The sequence below is a fragment of the Mustelus asterias genome, unplaced genomic scaffold (genome assembly GCF_964213995.1).
Source record: "Mustelus asterias unplaced genomic scaffold, sMusAst1.hap1.1 HAP1_SCAFFOLD_571, whole genome shotgun sequence".
NCBI lineage: Eukaryota > Metazoa > Chordata > Chondrichthyes > Carcharhiniformes > Triakidae > Mustelus > Mustelus asterias.
In genome coordinates this window covers 173,641-194,590 of record NW_027590521.1, presented here as the reverse complement: position 1 = coordinate 194,590, position 20,950 = coordinate 173,641, and the positions used below count along the sequence as shown (strand labels likewise).

The following is a 20,950-nucleotide window of genomic DNA, read 5'->3' as shown; positions in this document are numbered from 1 at the left end:
GGTTCTCTGGTTCCCACCCACACTCTAAAGATATGCATGGTAGATGGATTGGCCATGGTAAAAGTGCCCTTAGTGTCCAAAGATATGTCGGTTAGGTGGATTAGCCCGAGTAAATTTCTGATGTTGTGGGGAGCGGACCTTGGTAAGATACTCCGTGAGAGTGTCTCGATGGGCCGAATTATGACCTCCTACACGAGGGATTCTATAGTTGCATGATTCGCACACAAGAGATTATTAAAGAAAATTGGAGCACATGGGATTGGGTGGAATATACCAGCATGGATTGAGAACTTGTTAGTGGACAGAAAAAAGGAGTGGAATAAATGGGTTATTTTTGGGTTGGCAGCCTCTAACGAGTGGAGTACGGCAGGGATCACTGTTTGGGTCTCAGCTATTCAGAATCTACATGAATGATATGGATGTGGGGATCAAATATAATATTTCCAAATTTGCGGATAATAGAAAATTAGGTGGAAATCTGAATTGTGAGGAGGATGCAAAGATGTTTCAAGGGGATGTGGAGAGGCTCGGAATGGCCAAACGTTTACCAGCTGGACTACAAGGTGGAAAAATGTGAGATCATCTAATTTTGTGGAAAAAACAGAAATTAAGACCAAAGATCCAGTACAAAGATGTGCGGGTTAGGTTGATTGGCCGTGCTAAAATTGCCCTTAGTGTCATGAGATGCGTAGGTTAGAGGGATTAGTGGGTAAAATATGTAGGGATATGGGGGTAGGGCCTGGGTGGGATTGTGGTCGGTGCAGACTCGATGGGCCGAATGGCCTCTTTCTGTACTGTAGGGTTTCTATGATTCTATGAAGACAACTCCAAGGATATTTTGATATCCTTGTTGATGAGGCACTGAAAGCTAAGATGCGAGCAATTAAGATAACAAATGTTATTTTAGCCATTCTAGGAGGATTTGAGTTGAGGAAAATTATGTCTTCCTGCAATTATATGCAGCCTTGCTGAGACCAACCTGGAGTATTGTGTACAGTTTTGGTCTCCTGACTGAAGCAAAGATGTACTTGGCATGTAAAGAAGGTTCACTAAAATAGGTCCAGGGACAGATGGGTTGTCGTATGAGGAACAGAAACACTTTATTCTCAAGCCTTTCGAAGAATAGTAGCTGAACTTGTTCAAACCTATACTATTTTACGGGGCTCAATCGGCCAGATGTCGAAAGGATGTTTCCCCTTGCTGGAGGGTCTGAAACCTGGGACACAGTCTGAGAATAAGGGGCAGTTATTTGGGACTGAGATGAGGAGTATTTGTTTTCCATTAGAATGCTGGTGAATCTTTGGAATTTGTTGCTCCAGAGAGCTGTGGGGGGCAGTCATTTAGTTTGTGCAAGACTGAGCTTGATATATGTTTACTAGTTAAAAACATCGAGAAATGCAGGGATAATGCTGGGGATGGTGTTGAAGTAAAAGATCAGCCATGGTCACATTGAATGATGGAGTGGATTTGAAGGACAGAATGGATGACTCCTGCTCCTGTTTCTTAACATTCTAATTGCAATAGGAATGGAAGGTAAGAGTAAGAAGGTTTTGCTGCAGCTTTACACGAACTTCATTAGATCACAACTGGAGTAATGTGTATAATGTTGAGCTCTTTACTTAAAAAAGGATAGAATTGTATCAGAACCAGTTCAGCGAAAGTTCACTCGGCTGATTCCTGGGATGGAGAGGTTTATTTCTCGAGGGAAAATTGAGCAGATTGGAGCAATATCTATTAAAGTTCAAAAGATTAAAAGGTGATCACATTGAGACAAATAATATCCTGAGGGAATGAGACAGGGTGGTTGCTGAGAGGCTGTTTCTTCTTGTAAGAGAGACCAGAACAAGGGGACAGATTTTAAAATGTAATTGTCAGTTCCTGAAGACTGAGATGAGGAGAAATGTATTTTTTAGATGTTCGCTGGTCAGTGGAATTCTTTTCCCTGGATACGAGTGGCGGCAGAGTCATTGAATATATTCAAGACTGAGTTAAGAACGATTTTGGATTGAGAAGTGAATCAAGGGTTACGGGGGAGCGACAGGGAAAAGAATTGAGACTATAATTAGATCAGCCGTGATGGAGTATGCTCGAGGGGCCGAATGGCCTTCTGCTGCTCCTAGGTATTTTGTTCTTATCCCCATACGTCCTTCAGACTGCTCTCTGTGACCAGTGATGGATAAACAAGCTCTATGTTTTGTCCTCACCAGACGCTCTCCTGTGCCCATTCATTAGGCCACCCACTCAACCCATCTCACCAGCAGTAATTACCCACTCTGCCCCCAGGCCTTCCTGATCCAGCACTTCATCTTCCATTGGCGTAAGGATGGCAAGACCTGGATGTCTCCACTCTTCTTCACTCGTTCCCTGATGATGTTTGCTCTCTTTCCAAACACACAAATTGTTACTCACTCATCAAACACATGCAGTAGCCCAGGGGGTTGTCCAACGTGTGGACCAAGGGGCGAATGTGACCCTCGAAGCCCCTCAATGCGGCCCCCGGAGCGAGTTTCCAGAATCTCAGTCACACAGTTCAGTTTGAATGGAAGAATCTGCATGGAGCTGCTCCTCCAATCACATCCCGTTTCTTTCCCATGTTTGCTGCTGATAGGTTTTTGAGCCAATCTGCAGCAAATGTGGGAGAGAAACAATTTGTGATTGATGAGGATTAAACTCTAATAATCATCTTTATTTATTACTCATTATTGTGCTCAGCAAGTTGTTTCTTTTCATATCTCAGTTTAGTTTTTAATTGAAATTTCTGCTGTGCCAAACTTTATCATTCTGAAATTTACTCATCGGCCCCTTGAGTGAGAAAAACATTGACGTGTGTTTGCCCAGTGAATATGTTGGTCAGCCCTGCTCGAGCCTATGCTGGTGCCAGCCTAACGGACATGTCTCTGACAGTCAATCCAGTTCCCCTGGATTCCTGCTCTGTAACATATCACTGTGTAATCTAACAATTAATCCAGTTCCCCTGGATTCCTGCTCTGTAACATATCACTGTGTAATCTAACAATTAATCCAGTTCCCCTGGATTCCTGCTCTGTAACATATCACTGTGTAATCTAACAATTAATCCAGTTCCCCTGGATTCCTGCTCTGTAACATATCACTGTGTAATCTAACAATTAATCCAGTTCCCCTGGATTCCTGCTCTGTAACATATCACTGTGAAATCCAACAATTAATCCAGTTCCCCTGGATTCCAGGGACCCAGGTTCGAGTCCCGGCTTGGGTCACTGTCTGTATAGTGTTTGCACATTCTCCCCGTGTCTGCGTGGGTTTCCTCCGGGTGCTCCGGTTTCATCCCGCAGTCCAAAGATTAGGGTTAGGTGAATTGGCCATGCTAAATTGCCCCTTAGTGTCAGGGGAACTAGCGAGGGCAAATGCATAGCATTATGGGGATAGGGTCTGGGTGGGATTGAGGCCGGTGCAGACTCCATGGGCCAAATGGCCTCTTTCTGCACTTTAGGATTCTATGTACTAATCCTCACCACAAAAGTGATGCACAATCTCCAAAATAATTTGTACGGTGCTGTTTATTCTGAAGTGATTGTGGATTTGAAATTGACTGCAGTAACAGCTCTTTTAAAATGGTTTGGAAAGTAATAGTAACCCCTCGCACAAAACAATTCACTTTTAATTCTTAGCTATCGGCATCGTCGTACGGAACAGGAAGAGGATGAAGAGCTACTGTCAGAAAACAGCAAGACAACCAATGTCTGCACAAGGTTTGAAGAATCCCCATCATGTGTGTAAAGCCATTTTATTCATTATTTCATACATGAGTTAATGTAGCTCAGTTTTCTCGACCTTTTCCCAATTGCTTTCACATTTTCAGTCACCATTCATCGGTGTGCAGTGTTCAATTTTGTCAAAATTAGACTTGTGGGAACATTTGAGATTGTTGTAATTCAATCTCCAAAAACAGCACCTCCCGTTCTCCTGGTTTAATTGGCTGTGTTTATTGGCATAAGGGGTATTTTTAATGGAACAATCTACTGATGCTGACAGACACCACGGACTCACTCCAGCCTAACTTGTAATCTGACATCATATTTTCTGACTGGATATTGTGGATATTGAGTATTTTGGGGTCAGATTCAGCATGAATAAAATGCAGGGTAAAGCTGAAAGATCTCCCTCATGCCAGTATGACATGTGTTTCATATATCAGCCTTTCACCTTGCTCTTTGTTTTGTTCAGCTCTGCCCTCTCAACCAGTGCTCCCAAGGAACTGAGTTGAAACTGATGCAACTTATTTTTCATGGGGTCCTAGCGGCCATTTTAACATGTTAGTGTGCGCCACATGAAAAGGAACCATCTGTTTTCATGAGGAATAATTGGATTATCATACAGATTGCGTACATGTAACATGCTGTCCTTTTGGTGTTGAGAATCATGTATAATCACTTCCTTACCCTATGAAATGGTGAGCTGAATGATCTGTTCTCCCAAATGGCATTTCCCCAATCAAAGAACAAAGAAAAGTGCAGCACAAGACAGGCCCTCCAGCCCTCCCAGCCTGTGCCAATCATGATGCCCTCACTAAAATAAAGAAAAACCCTTCTGTCCTTATTTGGGTCTGTATCCCTCTATTCCCTCCCTATTCATTTACCCGTTGGGATGCCTCTTAAATGTTGCTAATGTGCCTGCTTCCATCACCTCCCCTGGTAGTGCATTCCAGGCACCCACCACTCTGTGAGAAACTTCCCCCAGACATCTCCCTTAAATTTTATCCCTCTCACCTTGAACCTGCGCCCCCTTGTAATTAACACTTCCACCCTTGGAAAAAAGCTTCTGACTATCCACCCTGCCTATGCCTCTCATCATTGTGTCCACCTCTATCAGGTCTGTCCTCAGCCTCTGTCTTTCCAATGAAAACAATCCTAGTTTATTCAACCTCTCCTCATAGCCAACACCCTTGAGACCAGGCAACATCCTGGTGAACCTTCTTTGCACTCTCTCCAAAGCTTCCACGTCCTTCTGGTAGTGTGATGACCAGAACTGCGCGCAATGCTCCAAATACTCATAACATATTCAAAATCCCAGTAATGTCCATGCAATGATTTCTTACAAAGCAGTCAAAGCCCAGTAAACTGGTTCCTCACCATCATTCCTTCTCTCTGCCCTCCCAATCTTGCTCATACTTGCCTTAGTGAAGTTTCGGGGCTCTGTTTAACAGTTTATGTTTCTGTATATACTTTGGCCTTGTTTTATAGGTCAATTTAGTTGCTATAGAATGGTAGTCGTCGTGGTGAAAATCACCACCTTTGTTTTGGAGCCTGCGTCTGAACGCTGACATTCTTTATGCAAACATTGAGACCCTAATACCAAATGGATTGTGCTGCTTGCTTTTTGTTGTCTCAAGCTATCATGGTGCTTTCAGTTCAATGGTTCCTGAAACAGTAATACTTTTCCTTTTGGTAATGGCACTGATTTTATTTCCCCTTGAGCTGTATTCTGTACAGACTCTTGCAACGGTTGAAGGCTCTAAATGTTTGGGGTCTCTTCCACAGATGTAAAAGGAGGGAAACTCCGCCACTATCAGATCCGTGGACTGAATTGGCTGATTTCTTTATCTGAGAATGGCATTAATGGTATCCTGGCAGATGAAACGGTGTGAATACACATTGATTGTAGACTTAACAATTGTTTGGTGTTGGCATGTGAGACGTTTCGTTTAAAGGATTTAATAAGATAAATGTCTCTGTAGTGTAGTGGTTATCACGTTCGCCTCACGTGAAAGGTTCCCGGTTCAAAACGGGGTGAAGCATTCATTATATGTATTCAAGAGGTGGCTCGGTAAAGCACTTGGGGTGAATGGGATCAAAGGTTATTGGGGGGGGGGCAGGATGAGGCTATTGAGTTGGATGATCCGCCATGATCGTAATGAATGGCGGAGCAGGCTCGAAGGGCCAAATGGCCTCCTCCTGCTCCTATCTTCGATGTTTCTAAACAGGGAACAAGTATCTTCTCCCGGATGTTCGAGGGTGTACCATTCAAAGATTAGCGGAAACCTGGAACGTGTGTTTTCTCCTCCTTCCTGCCAAAACCTAGCTTTTTATTTTATGGAAAACTTGAGGCATGGTTAGTCTGGACATGTCAAAACTGAGACGAAGGTTTTTGTTAGATTAGTGTGAAGGTAAATGGAACCAAGGCAGATAAATGGAGTTACGATGTAGATAAGCTATAATCGAATTAAATTGCAGAACAAACTTGATGGGCCGAATGGTTTCTTCCAGTACATTTCAGAAATGCTTCAGGACAACACTGATGAAAAAACAGTCTTTGATTCTCAGAGAATTAATTGTTTTACTTTGTTTCACAGGGTCTCGGGAAGACTTTGCAAACTATTGCTCTTCTTGGGTACATGAAACATTATAGAAACATTCCTGGACCTCACATGGTTCCCGTCCCCAAGTCGACACTGCACAACTGGATGCTTGAGTTCAAAAGATGGATACCGACTCTTCGAGCTATTTGTTTAATAGGTGACAAGGATCAAAGGGTAAGAACTGTGTTTTATGTTCCCAAAAACACTGTTGGAAAATACAGCTGATGCATGGAGTTTAATTTGAAAATGCATTGCACGTTGTGGCAGTAATCCGTGCAGTGCTTGTTGGATCTCCTGCCACATGTTGGCCGACCCCAGTGGGAAAGGACAACTACCCTTGCTGCCCCAGCATCGGAACAAGAAAAAACAGCCAGGATTCTTAAAGCTGGTTGCTATCTCCACATCTGTCATACACCAAATAGGAATTCAGTAATCCGCAACCACTTGCTGTCAAAACCTGTGTGTGAAAAAGCTGCAAGGGTGAGGTACCAAAGGACAGACAGCATCTGTTGGGCAAGTCGCGAGAGAGTCAGTTCATTCACGGGGGAGCAAGATTCTTTTTACCACTAAACACTGACCCATAAGAACATAAGAACATAAGAAATAGGAGCAGGAGTAGGCCATCTAGCCCCTCGAGCCTGCCCCGCCATTCAATAAGATCATGGCTGATCTGACGTGGATCAGTACCACTTACCCGCCTGATCCCCATAACCCTTAATTCCCTTACCGATCAGGAATCCATCCATCCGCGCTTTAAACATATTCAGCGAGGTAGCCTCCACCACCTCAGTGGGCAGAGAATTCCAGAGATTCACCACCCTCTGGGAGAAGAAGTTCCTCCTCAACTCTGTCTTAAACCGACCCCCCTTTATTTTGAGGCTGTGTCCTCTAGTTTTAACTTCCTTACTAAGTGGAAAGAAGCTCTCCGCCTCCACCCTATCCAGCCCCCGCATTATCTTCTAAGTCTCCATCAACCACAATGGCAAATTTTGGAATACCTCCCAAAGGTAGGGGAGTCAAACTAGAGGGCATAGGTTTAAGCTGAGAGGGAAGAGATAGGAAAGGGTCCAGAGGGGCAACTTTTTCACTGAGGGTGGTGAGTGTCTGGAACAAGCTGCCAGAGGTAGTAATAGAGGCGGGTACAATTTTGTTTTTTAAAAAGCATTTAGACAGTTAGATGGGTCTGGAGGGATTTGGGCCAAACGTGGGCAATTGGGACTAGCTAAGTGGTTTTAAAAAAAGGAGAGCAGCATGGACAAGTTGGGCTGAAGGGGCTTTTTCAATGCTGTATACTTCTATGACCTTGTTTAAATTGCTGAATAAATAACCACTAGCATTGCAGTTGTGTGAACAAGCACTTTGTGTCATAAAAGTACAATAAATGAAGGACTCATAAACCCTGGGATACAATTTTAATAAATTTAGACTTAACAAATTGAAATGTTGCATTTGGCCATTGTTCAATCTTTAATATTAATCCTGCCTTCCACTGGATTGAATTTACTTTCGTCGACTCTCTCAGAAACATGTTTTCAACATACATGCGGAGAATGGATCTGTCGCCAGTGTTAACGGCAGCCCTCAAGGTTCCTTGAGACTGGCTTTGGAGATCAGCTTTTCTTTGCTCAGCGTAACTAAAATCAGAGATTTGCCACGCATACAACGTTTGAGTGTAAATTTGCAAATATGTTCAATTATATAGTAATTTATTGCTCTCTCATTGCTTTGCAACACTCTGGGCGGGATTTTCCAGCCCCATCAGTGGCAGGCAAAATCGTGTGCTGGGCTGGAACATCTTGAGGTGGTGGCACAGTGGTTAGCACTGCTGCCTCACAGCAAGAGTTTTAACAACACCAGGTTAAAGTCCAACAGGTTTATTTGGTAGGAAATGCCTTTCGCTTTCGGAGCGCTGCTCCTTCGTCAGAAGTCTCACAGTCCAAAGAAGTGCAGGTTAGGTTGATTGGCCATGCTAAATTAACCCTAGTGTCAGGGGGGGTTAACAGGATAAATATGTGGAGTTACGGGAATAGGGCCTAGGTGGGATTGTGGTCGGTGCAGACTCAATGGGCCGAATGGCCTCTTCCTGCACTGTAGGGATTCTATAGTTTGGAGAATAGGGCCTGGGTGGGATTGTGGTCGGTGCAGACTCAATGGGCCGAATGGCCTCTTCCTGCACTGTAGGGATTCTATGGTTTGTAGAGTTGCCAAGAGCCAATTGCCCTTTGGCCGCTCTCCACCTTTGCCTGTCCTGCCCTTGACACTGCTCACTGCTGGTGGGGCTGGAAAACCCCAACGTCAGTGTTTTATTCAGCTAAATTTGTCTGATTAATGCCTGTGATCAGATCTGTTTCTGCTGCATCCCAATTGTATTCTAGAAAAATAAATTTCTGGTGTTTGGAAAACTGAAATGTAACCCACTTCTTACTTTATCAGGCAGCTTTCATCAGAGATGTCCTCCTTCCTGGAGAGTGGGATGCCTGTGTGACGTCGTGTGAAATGCTCATCAAGGAGAAATCTGTTTTCAAAATATTTAATTGGCGATATCTGGTTATAGATGAAGCCGACAGGATCAAAAATGGGAAACCCAAGGTAAGTGTGTTTTCCCTTCATTTTCTCTGCTCTCTTCCCCATCCCGTCCATTTCCACCAGAGTTAATGGCTACCATTGTAGTGAATGCTACATTTTCTGCCTCATCTTCAGGTGAATTGGGGAGAAACGCAGGCTTGATTTGTAGCATGGGGACATGAGCAGGGGGCGACATGGTAGCTTGGTGGTTCGCACTGCTGCCTCACAGCGCCAGCGACCCAGGTTCGATTCCCAGCTTGGGTCATCGTCTGTGTGGAGTTTACACGTTCTCCCCGTGTTTGCGTGGGTTTCCTCCGGGTGCTCCCGTTTCCTACCACGGTCCAAAAAAATTGCTGGTTACGTGCTTTGTCCGTGCTAAATTCTCAGTGGACCGAAGTCTGGCGACTAGGGGATTTTCAGAGTAACTTCATTGCAGTGTTAATGTAAGCCGACTTGTGCCACTAATAAATAAACTTTAAAACTTTGTAAACCATGTGTCACATTCTCGGTTATATATCATGGAGTGAGGTTATTTTTGAGCAAGGTGCAGTTATGTGTGGGGCCAGACAGAAAATGAGGCACAGAAGTTTGCTGCACACTGTTCTCCTGGAGAGGGGAATGCAAAGACGGGGTAAGACGGAGTGGCAAAGAACAGTAAAAAAGAATTCAGTGTGGATGGCAGTGACTGTTCTCTGGTGAATGAGATAATGAAGGACAGGAAGATTGGAACAAAGGGTTGGAGCGAAATCCAGGAAAAGAGATTTTGAAATGAAGGAAAACGATACATTTTGAGTACTCATGGTTAATATAATTGTTATTTGCTGCTTTCCCTGTTCCTTCGCACTTCCATCAAAGCTTTAAGAGCTAAATTAAAAGGGTTATTTATTGTCACAGATGGAATGCGAATCTTGAGGAAAAGAGCGCTTTAATCTCACAATCCAATGCATAGAACATAGAACAGTACAGCACAGAACAGGCCCTTCGGCCCACGATGTTGTGCCGAGCTTTATCTGAAACCAAGATCAAGCTATCCCACTCCCTATCATCCTGGTGTGCTCCATGTGCCTATCCAATAACCGCTTAAATGTTCCTAAAGTGTCTGACTCCACTATCACTGCAGGCAGTCCATTCCACACCCCAACCACTCTGCGTAAAGAACCTACCTCTGATATCCTTCCTGTATCTCCCACCACGAACCCTATAGTTATGCCCCCTTGTAATAGCTCCATCCACCCCATGAAATAGTCCTTGAACGTTCACTCTATCTATCTCCTTCATCATTTTATAAACCTCTATTAAGTCTCCCCTCAGCCTCCTCCGCTCCAAAGAGAACAGCCCTAGCTCCCTCAACCTTTCCTCATAATACCTACCCTCCAAACCAGGCAGCATCCTGGTAAATCTCCTCTGCACTCTTTCCAGCGCTTCCACATCCTTCTTATAGTGAGGTGACCAGAACTGCACACAATATTCCAAATGTGGTCTCACCAAGGTCCTGTACAGTTGCAGCATAACCCCACGGCTCTTGAACTCCAACCCCCTGTTAATAAAAGCTAACACACTATAGGCCTTCTTCACAGCTCTATCCACTTGAGTGGCAACCTTTAGAGATCTGTGGATATGAAGCCCAAGATCTCTCTGTTCCTCCACAGTCTTCAGAACCCTACCTTTGACCCTGTAATCCACATTTAAATTAGTCCTCCCAAAATGAATCACCTCACATTTATCAGGGTTAAACTCCATTTGCCATTTTTCAGTCCAACTTTGCATCCGATCTATGTCTCTTTGCAGCCTACAACAGCCCTCCACCTCATCCACTACTCCACCAATCTTGGTGTCATCAGCAAATTTACTGATCCACCCTTCAGCCCCCTCCTCTAAGTCATTAATAAAAATCACAAAGAGCAGAGGACCAAGCACTGATCCCTGCGGCATTCCGCTAGCAACCTGCCTCCAATCCGAAAATTTTCCATCAACCACCACCCTCTGTCTTCGATCAGACAGCCAGTTACCTATCCAATCGGCCAACTTTCCCTCTATCCCACACCTCCTCACTTTCATCATAAGCCGACCATGGGGGACCTTATCAAACGCCTTACTAAAATCCATGTATATGACATCAACTGCCCTACCTTCATCAACACACTTAGTTACCTCCTCAAAAAATTCGATCAAATTTGTGAGGCACGACTTGCTCTTCACGAATCCGTGCTGACTATTCCGGATTAATCCGAATCTTTCTAAATGGTCGTAAATCCCATCTCTAAGGTCCTTTTCCATCAATTTACCAACCACCGAAGTAAGACTAACCGGTCTTTAATCACCAGGGTCATTTCTATTCCCTTTCTTCAACAGAGGAACAACATTCGCCATTCTCCAGTCCTCTGGCACCATCCCCGTGGATAGCGAGGACCCAAAGATCAAAGCCAAAGGCTCTGCAATCTCATCCCTTGCCTCCCAAAGAATCCTAGGATACATTTCATCAGGCCCAGGGGACTTATCGACCTTCAGTTTATTCAAAACTGCCAGGACATCCTCCCTCCGAACATCTATTTCCTCCAGCCTATGAGCCTGTAACACCTTCTCTTCCTCAAAAAGATGGCCCCTCTCCTTGGTGAACACTGAAGAAAAGTATTCATTCATCACCTCGCCTATCTCTACTGACTCCATACACAAGTTCCCACTACTGTCCTTGACCGGCCCTAACCTCACCCTGGTCATTCTTTTATTCCTCACATAAGAGTAAAAATCCTTGGGGTTTTCCTTGATCCGACCTGCCAAGGACTTCTCATGTCCCCTCCTAGCTCTCCTAAGCCCCTTTTTCAGCTCATTCCTTGCTAACTTGTAACCCTCAATCGAGCCATCTGAACCTTGTTTCCTCATCCCTACATAAGCTTCCCTCTTCCTTTTCACAAGACATTCCACCTCTTTTGTGAACTATGGTTCCCTCACTCGGCCATTTCCTCCCTGCCTGACAGGGACATACCTATCAAGGACACCCAGTATTTGTTCCTTGAAAAAGTTCCACTTTTCATTAGTTCCTTTCCCTGACAGTGTCTGTTCCCAACTTATGCCCCCTACTTCTTGCCTAATCGCATCATAATTACCTCTCCCCCAATTGTAAACCTTGCCCTGCCGTACGGCCCTATCCCTCTCCATTGCAATAACAAAAGACACCGAATTGTGGTCACTATCTCCAAAGTGCTCTCCCACAACCAAATCTAACACTTGGCCCGGTTCAATGCAGACAATCATTTTTTAAGTTAAAGTTTATCAGTGTCACAAGTAGGCTTACATTAACACTGTAATGAAGCTACTGTGAAAATCCCCTGGTCGCAACACTCTGGCGCCTGTTCGGGTTACACTGAGCACAGCCAATGCACCCTAACCAGCATGTCTTCCGGACTGTGGGAGGAAACCGGAGCACCCGGAGGAAACCCACACAGTCATGGGGAGAACATGTGGACTCCACACAGTTACCCAAGCCGGAAATCAAACACTGGTCCCTGTTGCTGTGAGGCAGCAGTGCGAACCGCTGTGCCATATTCAACCAAATGACTCCAGGGGTTCAGAAACTTCTGGGAAAGTTATTGCACCATTAATTATTGAGGCTCGATAGTTAATCTCTGGGTTTTAACACCAGTGGAAGAGTGGAGTGGAAATATTTGAATTGAAAATCAAAGATCAGATCTGCTTATTCAGACCGGAGTGTGATCTTGTTTTAAAAGATTTTTAACCAGCTGCTCCTTCCACAACCATTGCTTTTTAACCAGCTGCTCCTTCCACAACCATTGCTTTTTAACCAGCTGCTCCTTCCAAAACCATTGCTTTTTAACCAGCTGCTCCTTCCACAACCATTGCTTTTTAACCAGCTGTCCCTTCCACAACCATTGCTTTTTAACCAGCTGCTCCTTCCACAACCATTGCTTTTTAACCAGCTGTCCCTTCCACAACCATTGCTTTTTAACCAGCTGTCCCTTCCACAACCATTGCTTTTTAACCAGCTGCTCCTTCCACAACCATTGCTTTTTAACCAGCTGTCCCTTCCACAACCATTGCTTTTTAACCAGCTGCTCCTTCCACAGCCATTGCTTTTTAACCAGCTGTCCCTTCCACAACCATTGCTTTTTAACCAGCTGCTCCTTCCACAACCATTGCTTTTTAACCAGCTGTCCCTTCCACAACCATTGCTTTTTAACCAGCTGCTCCTTCCACAACCATTGCTTTTTAACCAGCTGCTCCTTCCACAACCATTGCTTTTTAACCAGCTGCTCCTTCCACAACCATTGCTTTTTAACCAGGTGTCCCTTCCACAACCATTGCTTTTTAACCAGCTGTCCCTTCCACAACCATTGCTTTTTAACCAGCTGCTCCTTCCACAACCATTGCTTTTTAACCAGCTACTCCTTCCACAACCATTGCTTTTTAACCAGCTGCTCCTTCCACAACCATTGCTTTTTAACCAGCTGCTCCTTCCACAACCATTGCTTTTTAACCAGCTGTCCCTTCCACAACCATTGCTTTTTAACCAGCTGCTCCTTCCACAACCATTGCTTTTTAACCAGCTGCTCCTTCCACAACCATTGCTTTTTAACCAGCTGTCCCTTCCACAACCATTGCTTTTTAACCAGCTGCTCCTTCCACAACCATTGCTTTTTAACCAGCTGTCCCTTCCACAACCATTGCTTTTTAACCAGCTGCTCCTTCCACAACCATTGCTTTTTAACCAGCTGCCCCTTCCACAACCATTGCTTTTTAACCAGCTGTCCCTTCCACAACCATTGCTTTTTAACCAGCTGCTCCTTCCACAACCATTGCTTTTTAACCAGCTGTCCCTTCCACAACCATTGCTTTTTAACCAGCTGTCCCTTCCACAACCATTGCTTTTTAACCAGCTGCTCCTTCCACAACCATTGCTTTTTAACCAGCTACTCCTTCCACAACCATTGCTTTTTAACCAGCTGCTCCTTCCACAACCATTGCTTTTTAACCAGCTGCTCCTTCCACAACCATTGCTTTTTAACCAGCTGCTCCTTCCACAACCATTGCTTTTTAACCAGCTGTCCCTTCCACAACCATTGCTTTTTAACCAGCTGCTCCTTCCACACCATTGCTTTTTAACCAGCTGTCCCTTCCACAACCATTGCTTTTTAACCAGCTGCTCCTTCCACAACCATTGCTTTTTAACCAGCTGCTCCTTCCACAACCATTGCTTTTTAACCAGCTGCTCCTTCCACAACCATTGCTTTTTAACCAGCTGTCCCTTCCACAACCATTGCTTTTTAACCAGCTGCTCCTTCCACAACCATTGCTTTTTAACCAGCTGCTCCTTCCACAACCATTGCTTTTTAACCAGCTGCTCCTTCCACAACCATTGCTTTTTAACCAGCTGCTCCTTCCACAACCATTGCTTTATAACCAGCTGCTCCTTCCACAACCATTGCTTTTTAACCAGCTGCTCCTTCCACAACCATTGCTTTTTAACCAGCTGCTCCTTCCACAACCATTGCTTTTTAACCAGCTGCTCCTTCCACAACCATTGCCTTTTAACCAGCTGCTCCTTCCACAACCATTGCTTTTTAACCAGCTGCTCCTTCCACAACCATTGCTTTTTAACCAGCTGCTCCTTCCACAACCATTGCTTTTTAACCAGCTGCTCCTTCCACAACCATTGCTTTTTAACCAGCTGCCCCTTCCACAACCATTGCTTTTTAACCAGCTGCTCCTTCCACAACCATTGCTTTTTAACCAGCTGCTCCTTCCACAACCATTGCTTTTTAACCAGCTGTCCCTTCCACAACCATTGCTTTTTAACCAGCTGTCCCTTCCACAACCATTGCTTTTTAACCAGCTGCTCCTTCCACAACCATTGCTTTTTAACCAGCTGCTCCTTCCACAACCATTGCTTTTTAACCAGCTGCTCCTTCCACAACCATTGCTTTTTAACCAGCTGCCCCTTCCACAACCATTGCTTTTTAACCAGCTGCTCCTTCCACAACCATTGCTTTTTAACCAGCTGCTCCTTCCACAACCATTGCTTTTTAACCAGCTGTCCCTTCCACAACCATTGCTTTTTAACCAGCTGTCCCTTCCACAACCATTGCTTTTTAACCAGCTGCTCCTTCCACAACCATTGCTTTTTAACCAGCTGCTCCTTCCACAACCATTGCTTTTTAACCAGCTGCTCCTTCCACAACCATTGCTTTTTAACCAGCTGCCCCTTCCACAACCATTGCTTTTTAACCAGCTGCCCCTTCCACAACCATTGCTTTTTAACCAGCTGCTCCTTCCACAACCATTGCTTTTTAACCAGCTGCTCCTTCCACAACCATTGCTTTTTAACCAGCTGCTCCTTCCACAACCATTGCCTTTTAACCAGCTGCTCCTTCCACAACCATTGCTTTTTAACCAGCTGTCCCTTCCACAGCCATTGCTTTTTAACCAGCTGCTCCTTCCACAACCATTGCTTTTTAACCAGCTGCTCCTTCCACAACCATTGCTTTTTAACCAGCTGCACCTTCCCCAACCATTGCTTTTTAACCAGCTGCCCCTTCCACAACCATTGCTTTTTAACCAGCTGCACCTTCCCCAACCATTGCTTTTTAACCAGCTGCACCTTCCCCAACCATTGCTTTTTAACCAGCTGTCCCTTCCACAACCATTGCTTTACAACCAGCTGCTCCTTCCACAACCATTGCTTTTTAACCAGCTGCCCCTTCCACAACCATTGCTTTTTAACCAGCTGCTCCTTCCACAACCATTGCTTTTTAACCAGCTCTCCCTTCCACAACCATTGCTTTTTAACCAGCTGCTCCTTCCACAACCATTGCTTTTTAACCAGCTGCTCCTTCCACAACCATTGCTTTTTAACCAGCTGTCCCTTCCACAACCATTGCTTTTTAACCAGCTGCTCCTTCCACAACCATTGCTTTTTAACCAGCTGCTCCTTCCACAACCATTGCTTTTTAACCAGCTGCTCCTTCCACAACCATTGCTTTTTAACCAGCTGCTCCTTCCACAACCATTGCTTTTTAACCAGCTGCTCCTTCCACAACCATTGCTTTTTAACCAGCTGCTCCTTCCACAACCATTGCTTTTTAACCAGCTGCTCCTTCCACAACCATTGCTTTTTAACCAGCTGCTCCTTCCGCAACCATTGCTTTTTAACCAGCTGCTCCTTCCACAACCATTGCTTTTTAACCAGCTGCTCCTTCCACAACCATTGCTTTTTAACCAGCTGCTCCTTCCACAACCATTGCTTTTTAACCAGCTGCCCCTTCCACAACCATTGCTTTTTAACCAGCTGCTCCTTCCACAACCATTGCTTTTTAACCAGCTGTCCCTTCCACAACCATTGCTTTTTAACCAACTGTCCCTTCCACAACCATTGCTTTTTAACCAGCTGCCCCTTCCACAACCATTGCTTTTTAACCAGCTGTCCCTTCCACAACCATTGCTTTTTAACCAGCTGCTCCTTCCACAACCATTGCTTTTTAACCAGCTGCTCCTTCCACAACCATTGCTTTTTAACCAGCTGCTCCTTCCACAACCATTGCTTTTTAACCAGCTGTCCCTTCCACAACCATTGCTTTTTAACCAGCTGCTCCTTCCACAGCCATTGCTTTTTAACCAGCTGCTCCTTCCACAACCATTGCTTTTTAACCAGCTGCTCCTTCCACAACCATTGCTTTTTAACCAGCTGCTCCTTCCACAACCATTGCTTTTTAACCAGCTGCTCCTTCCACAACCATTGCTTTTTAACCAGCTGTCCCTTCCACAACCATTGCTTTTTAACCAGCTGCTCCTTCCACAACCATTGCTTTATAACCAGCTGCTCCTTCCACAACCATTGCTTTTTAACCAGCTGTCCCTTCCACAACCATTGCTTTTTAACCAGCTGCTCCTTCCACAACCATTGCTTTTTAACCAGCTGCTCCTTCCACAACCATTGCTTTTTAACCAGCTGCTCCTTCCACAACCATTGCTTTTTAACCAGCTGCCCCTTCCACAACCATTGCTTTTTAACCAGCTGCTCCTTCCACAACCATTGCTTTTTAACCAGCTGCTCCTTCCACAACCATTGCTTTTTAACCAGCTGCTCCTTCCACAACCATTGCTTTTTAACCAGCTGCTCCTTCCACAACCATTGCTTTTTAACCAGCTGCTCCTTCCACAACCATTGCTTTTTAACCAGCTGCTCCTTCCACAACCATTGCTTTTTAACCAGCTGCTCCTTCCACAACCATTGCTTTTTAACCAGCTGCTCCTTCCACAGCCATTGCTTTTTAACCAGCTGTCCCTTCCACAACCATTGCTTTTTAACCAGCTGCTCCTTCAACAACCATTGCTTTTTAACCAGCTGTCCCTTCCACAACCATTGCTTTTTAACCAGCTGCTCCTTCCACAACCATTGCTTTTTAACCAGCTGCTCCTTCCACAACCATTGCTTTTTAACCAGCTGCTCCTTCCACAACCATTGCTTTTTAACCAGCTGTCCCTTCCGCAACCATTGCTTTATAACCAGCTGCTCCTTCCACAACCATTGCTTTTTAACCAGCTGCTCCTTCCACAACCATTGCTTTTTAACCAGCTGTCCCTTCCACAACCATTGCTTTTTAACCAGCTGTCCCTTCCACAACCATTGCTTTTTAACCAGCTGCTCCTCCCAGAACCATTGCTTTTTAACCAGCTGTCCCTTCCACAACCATTGCTTTTTAACCAGCTGTCCCTTCCACAACCATTGCTTTTTAACCAGCTGCTCCTTCCACAACCATTGCTTTTTAACCAGCTGCTCCTTCCACAACCATTGCTTTTTAACCAGCTGCTCCTTCCACAACCATTGCTTTTTAACCAGCTGCTCCTTCCACAACCATTTCTTTTTAACCAGCTGTCCCTTCCACAACCATTGCTTTTTAACCAGCTCTCCCTTCCACAACCATTGCTTTTTAACCAGCTGCCCCTTCCACAACCATTGCTTTTTAACCAGCTGCTCCTTCCACAACCATTGCTTTTTAACCAGCTGCTCCTTCCACAACCATTGCTTTTTAACCAGCTGTCCCTTCCACAACCATTGCTTTTTAACCAGCTGTCCCTTCCACAACCATTGCTTTTTAACCAGCTGCTCCTTCCACAACCATTGCTTTTTAACCAGCTGCCCCTTCCACAACCATTGCTTTTTAACCAGCTTCCCTTCCACAACCATTGCTTTTTAACCAGCTGTCCCTTCCACAACCATTGCTTTTTAACCAGCTTCCCTTCCACAACCATTGCTTTTTAACCAGCTTCCCTTCCACAACCATTGCTTTTTAACCAGCTTCCCTTCCACAACCATTGCTTTTTAACCAGCTGCTCCTTCCACAACCATTGCTTTTTAACCAGCTTCCCTTCCACAACTATTGCTTTTTAACCAGCTGCTCCTTCCACAACCATTGCTTTTTAACCAGCTGCTCCTTCCACAACCATTGCTTTTTAACCAGCTGTCCCTTCCACAACCATTGCTTTTTAACCAGCTGCTCCTTCCACAACCATTGCTTTTTAACCAGCTGTCCCTTCCACAGCCATTGCTTTTTAACCAGCTGCTCCTTCCACAACCATTGCTTTTTAACCAGCTGCTCCTTCCACAACCATTGCTTTTTAACCAGCTGTCCCTTCCACAACCATTGCTTTTTAACCAGCTGCTCCTTCCACAACCATTGCTTTTTAACCAGCTGCTCCTTCCACAACCATTGCTTTTTAACCAGCTGTCCCTTCCACAACCATTGCTTTTTAACCAGCTGCTCCTTCCACAACCATTGCTTTTTAACCACCTGCTCCTTCCACAACCATTGCTTTTTAACCAGCTGTCCCTTCCACAACCATTGCTTTTTAACCAGCTGCTCCTTCCACAACCATTGCTTTTTAACCAGCTGCTCCTTCCACAACCATTGCTTTTTAACCAGCTGCTCCTTCCACAACCATTGCTTTTTAACCAGCTGCTCCTTCCACAACCATTGCTTTTTAACCAGCTGTCCCTTCCACAACCATTGCTTTTTAACCAGCTGCTCCTTCCACAATCATTGCTTTTTAACCAGCTGCCCCTTCCACAACCATTGCTTTTTAACCAGCTGCTCCTTCCACAACCATTGCTTTTTAACCAGCTGCTCCTTCCACAACCATTGCTTTTTAACCAGCTGCTCCTTCCACAACCATTGCTTTTTAACCAGCTGCTCCTTCCACAACCATTGCTTTTTAACCAGCTGCTCCTTCCACAACCATTGCTTCGATTTGAAAGAAATGCCATTCAATTGTGGACGGCTCTGGAAGTTTCCATATTCCCGTCTTGCAAGTTATAGATAACCGTTTGTAATCTTGATGTTCTATTACTACACTTGCTTTTTGCTTCCTAATGCAAAGCATTTGGTGCCACTATATCTGAATTCATTGGAGAAATGACAGACACGAATAAACACCTAAAAGATCAGCGAACTTTTAACTGCAGTCTGAATCTACAGTTGTGCCAGGAGTATGATTCAAACTTGTACCCAGTTTGTACCGTCATGTTTTTAAATCTGCTAAATTTACAGCTCTCTGAAATAGTGAGAGAATTTAAAACAACAAATGGATTATTGCTCACGGATTCACCACTTCAGAACAACCTGCACGAACTCTGGGCTCTGCTCAACTTCCTCCTCCTGGATGTCTTCAATTCGTCTGCAGTAAGTAATGAGAAAAGCAGCTTGACAGTGACTGTACCGTTTGTCTAAGGTTCAATTACAGTGTTTCAACCTATTTCTCTTTGGAAGGCATGAGAGAATGCTGCAAAGTTGTGTCTTTGGGGATCACTGGGTCCCTTTTCCCCCTCACTCCTTCCAGTCGTGTCTGGGGCAGTTTCGGGGCTGGAGAGGATTGTCCTCATTCACTGGGGGAGGGGGGGGGGGAGAAAACTGTTCTCTGTCCCGAGGTTTAATGCAGCCTCTGTGACTAGGCCTCAATTCAAGGCCTAATCTCAGAGGGCCCTCAGAATGTCCTTTTGTATTTGCTTCATTCCCGAACAGTGTCTGTGCTGAAGTGGGAGAACTCGATGGTTAAAAACAAAATAAGTCATTTTATTCAGGATGAGATTGTGGGTTTTCCTGCTCTCTCTCTCTCTGTCTCCCATCGTTCTCCTTTGATTGTGAGTTATCAGAGAGAGAAATGGGAACTGGAGGGTAACAGTGAGAGAGGGGGACCGGGAGGGTAACAGAGCAGTTTGCTTGTGGGATCTTGCTGTGTGTATTTTCCCTGCAGCCTATCCTGCTGGGAGACCGTGGTTCCGCTCCCCAAATTCAGTGCACTGACAACTGACTGTGATTGCTTCCATCTCCCACCACTGCCCCCAGCCTCATTTCTCAATGTGAATCAGTGATCACCACAAACAGTGGTCACAGGGTGACATGATTTAAAATGGTCAGACAGAAACCTTTCAGAGAGCATTTCAATCCAGATTCATCGTCAGAGAGAGAGAGATTATCCAGAGCAGGCGAGAGAGAGAGAGAGAGAGAGGAGGGTGATGGGTGCGCACAGAGATAGGGGGAGATAAACAGGCAGAGGGAGAGAGAACAGAGATAGATCATCAAGTGCAGGAGAGAGAGAGAGGAGGGGGGTGGATAGGGACAGAGATGATGGAGGTAAGAGAGAGGGGGAATTAGAGAGAGAGAAACAGAGAGGAGTGACTGTGCTGGAAGTGGAAGGTTCCCTGTTCATGTCAAATGTACAAACAGCACCAAACCTGGAGTGATGTCCCCTTATTTTAACTGGGGAGGGGTGGAAGGAAGAGGGGCGGAGAGAGGGAGAGGTGTGGTCCCTCATTCCCACTGACTTCACCTCAATCCTCACTTAAATATCACATTGTATCTGGCCATGTTCAGACTGTGTGGGATCTTGCTGTGCACTCATGCTCTGTGCCTCCTCCCTGCCCCATATTCCTCACACTGCATCAGTGTCCACATTTTAAACATAAAAGATTGAGGGAAAGGAGGGTGGGATATGGAGAGGAACAGGGTAAGGCAGAGCTGCAGAGAGGGCGTTTCGATC

At 45.0% G+C, this 20,950-nt stretch overlaps 1 protein-coding gene across 1 annotated transcript; it reads left to right on the top strand.

Annotated features, from left to right (window-relative positions):
• Positions 1-1,628: 1,628 nt before the first annotated feature.
• LOC144487069 (SWI/SNF-related matrix-associated actin-dependent regulator of chromatin subfamily A member 5-like) lies at positions 1,629-19,641 on the top strand (the record flags this gene model as incomplete). The annotated part of the gene is made up of 6 exons (XM_078205128.1): positions 1,629-1,756; positions 3,651-3,751; positions 5,520-5,620; positions 6,332-6,511; positions 8,771-8,926; positions 19,462-19,641. Coding segments are annotated over 6 exons (846 nt in total), but the record flags the coding sequence as incomplete, so codon positions are not given.
• Positions 19,642-20,950: the final 1,309 nt, after the last annotated feature.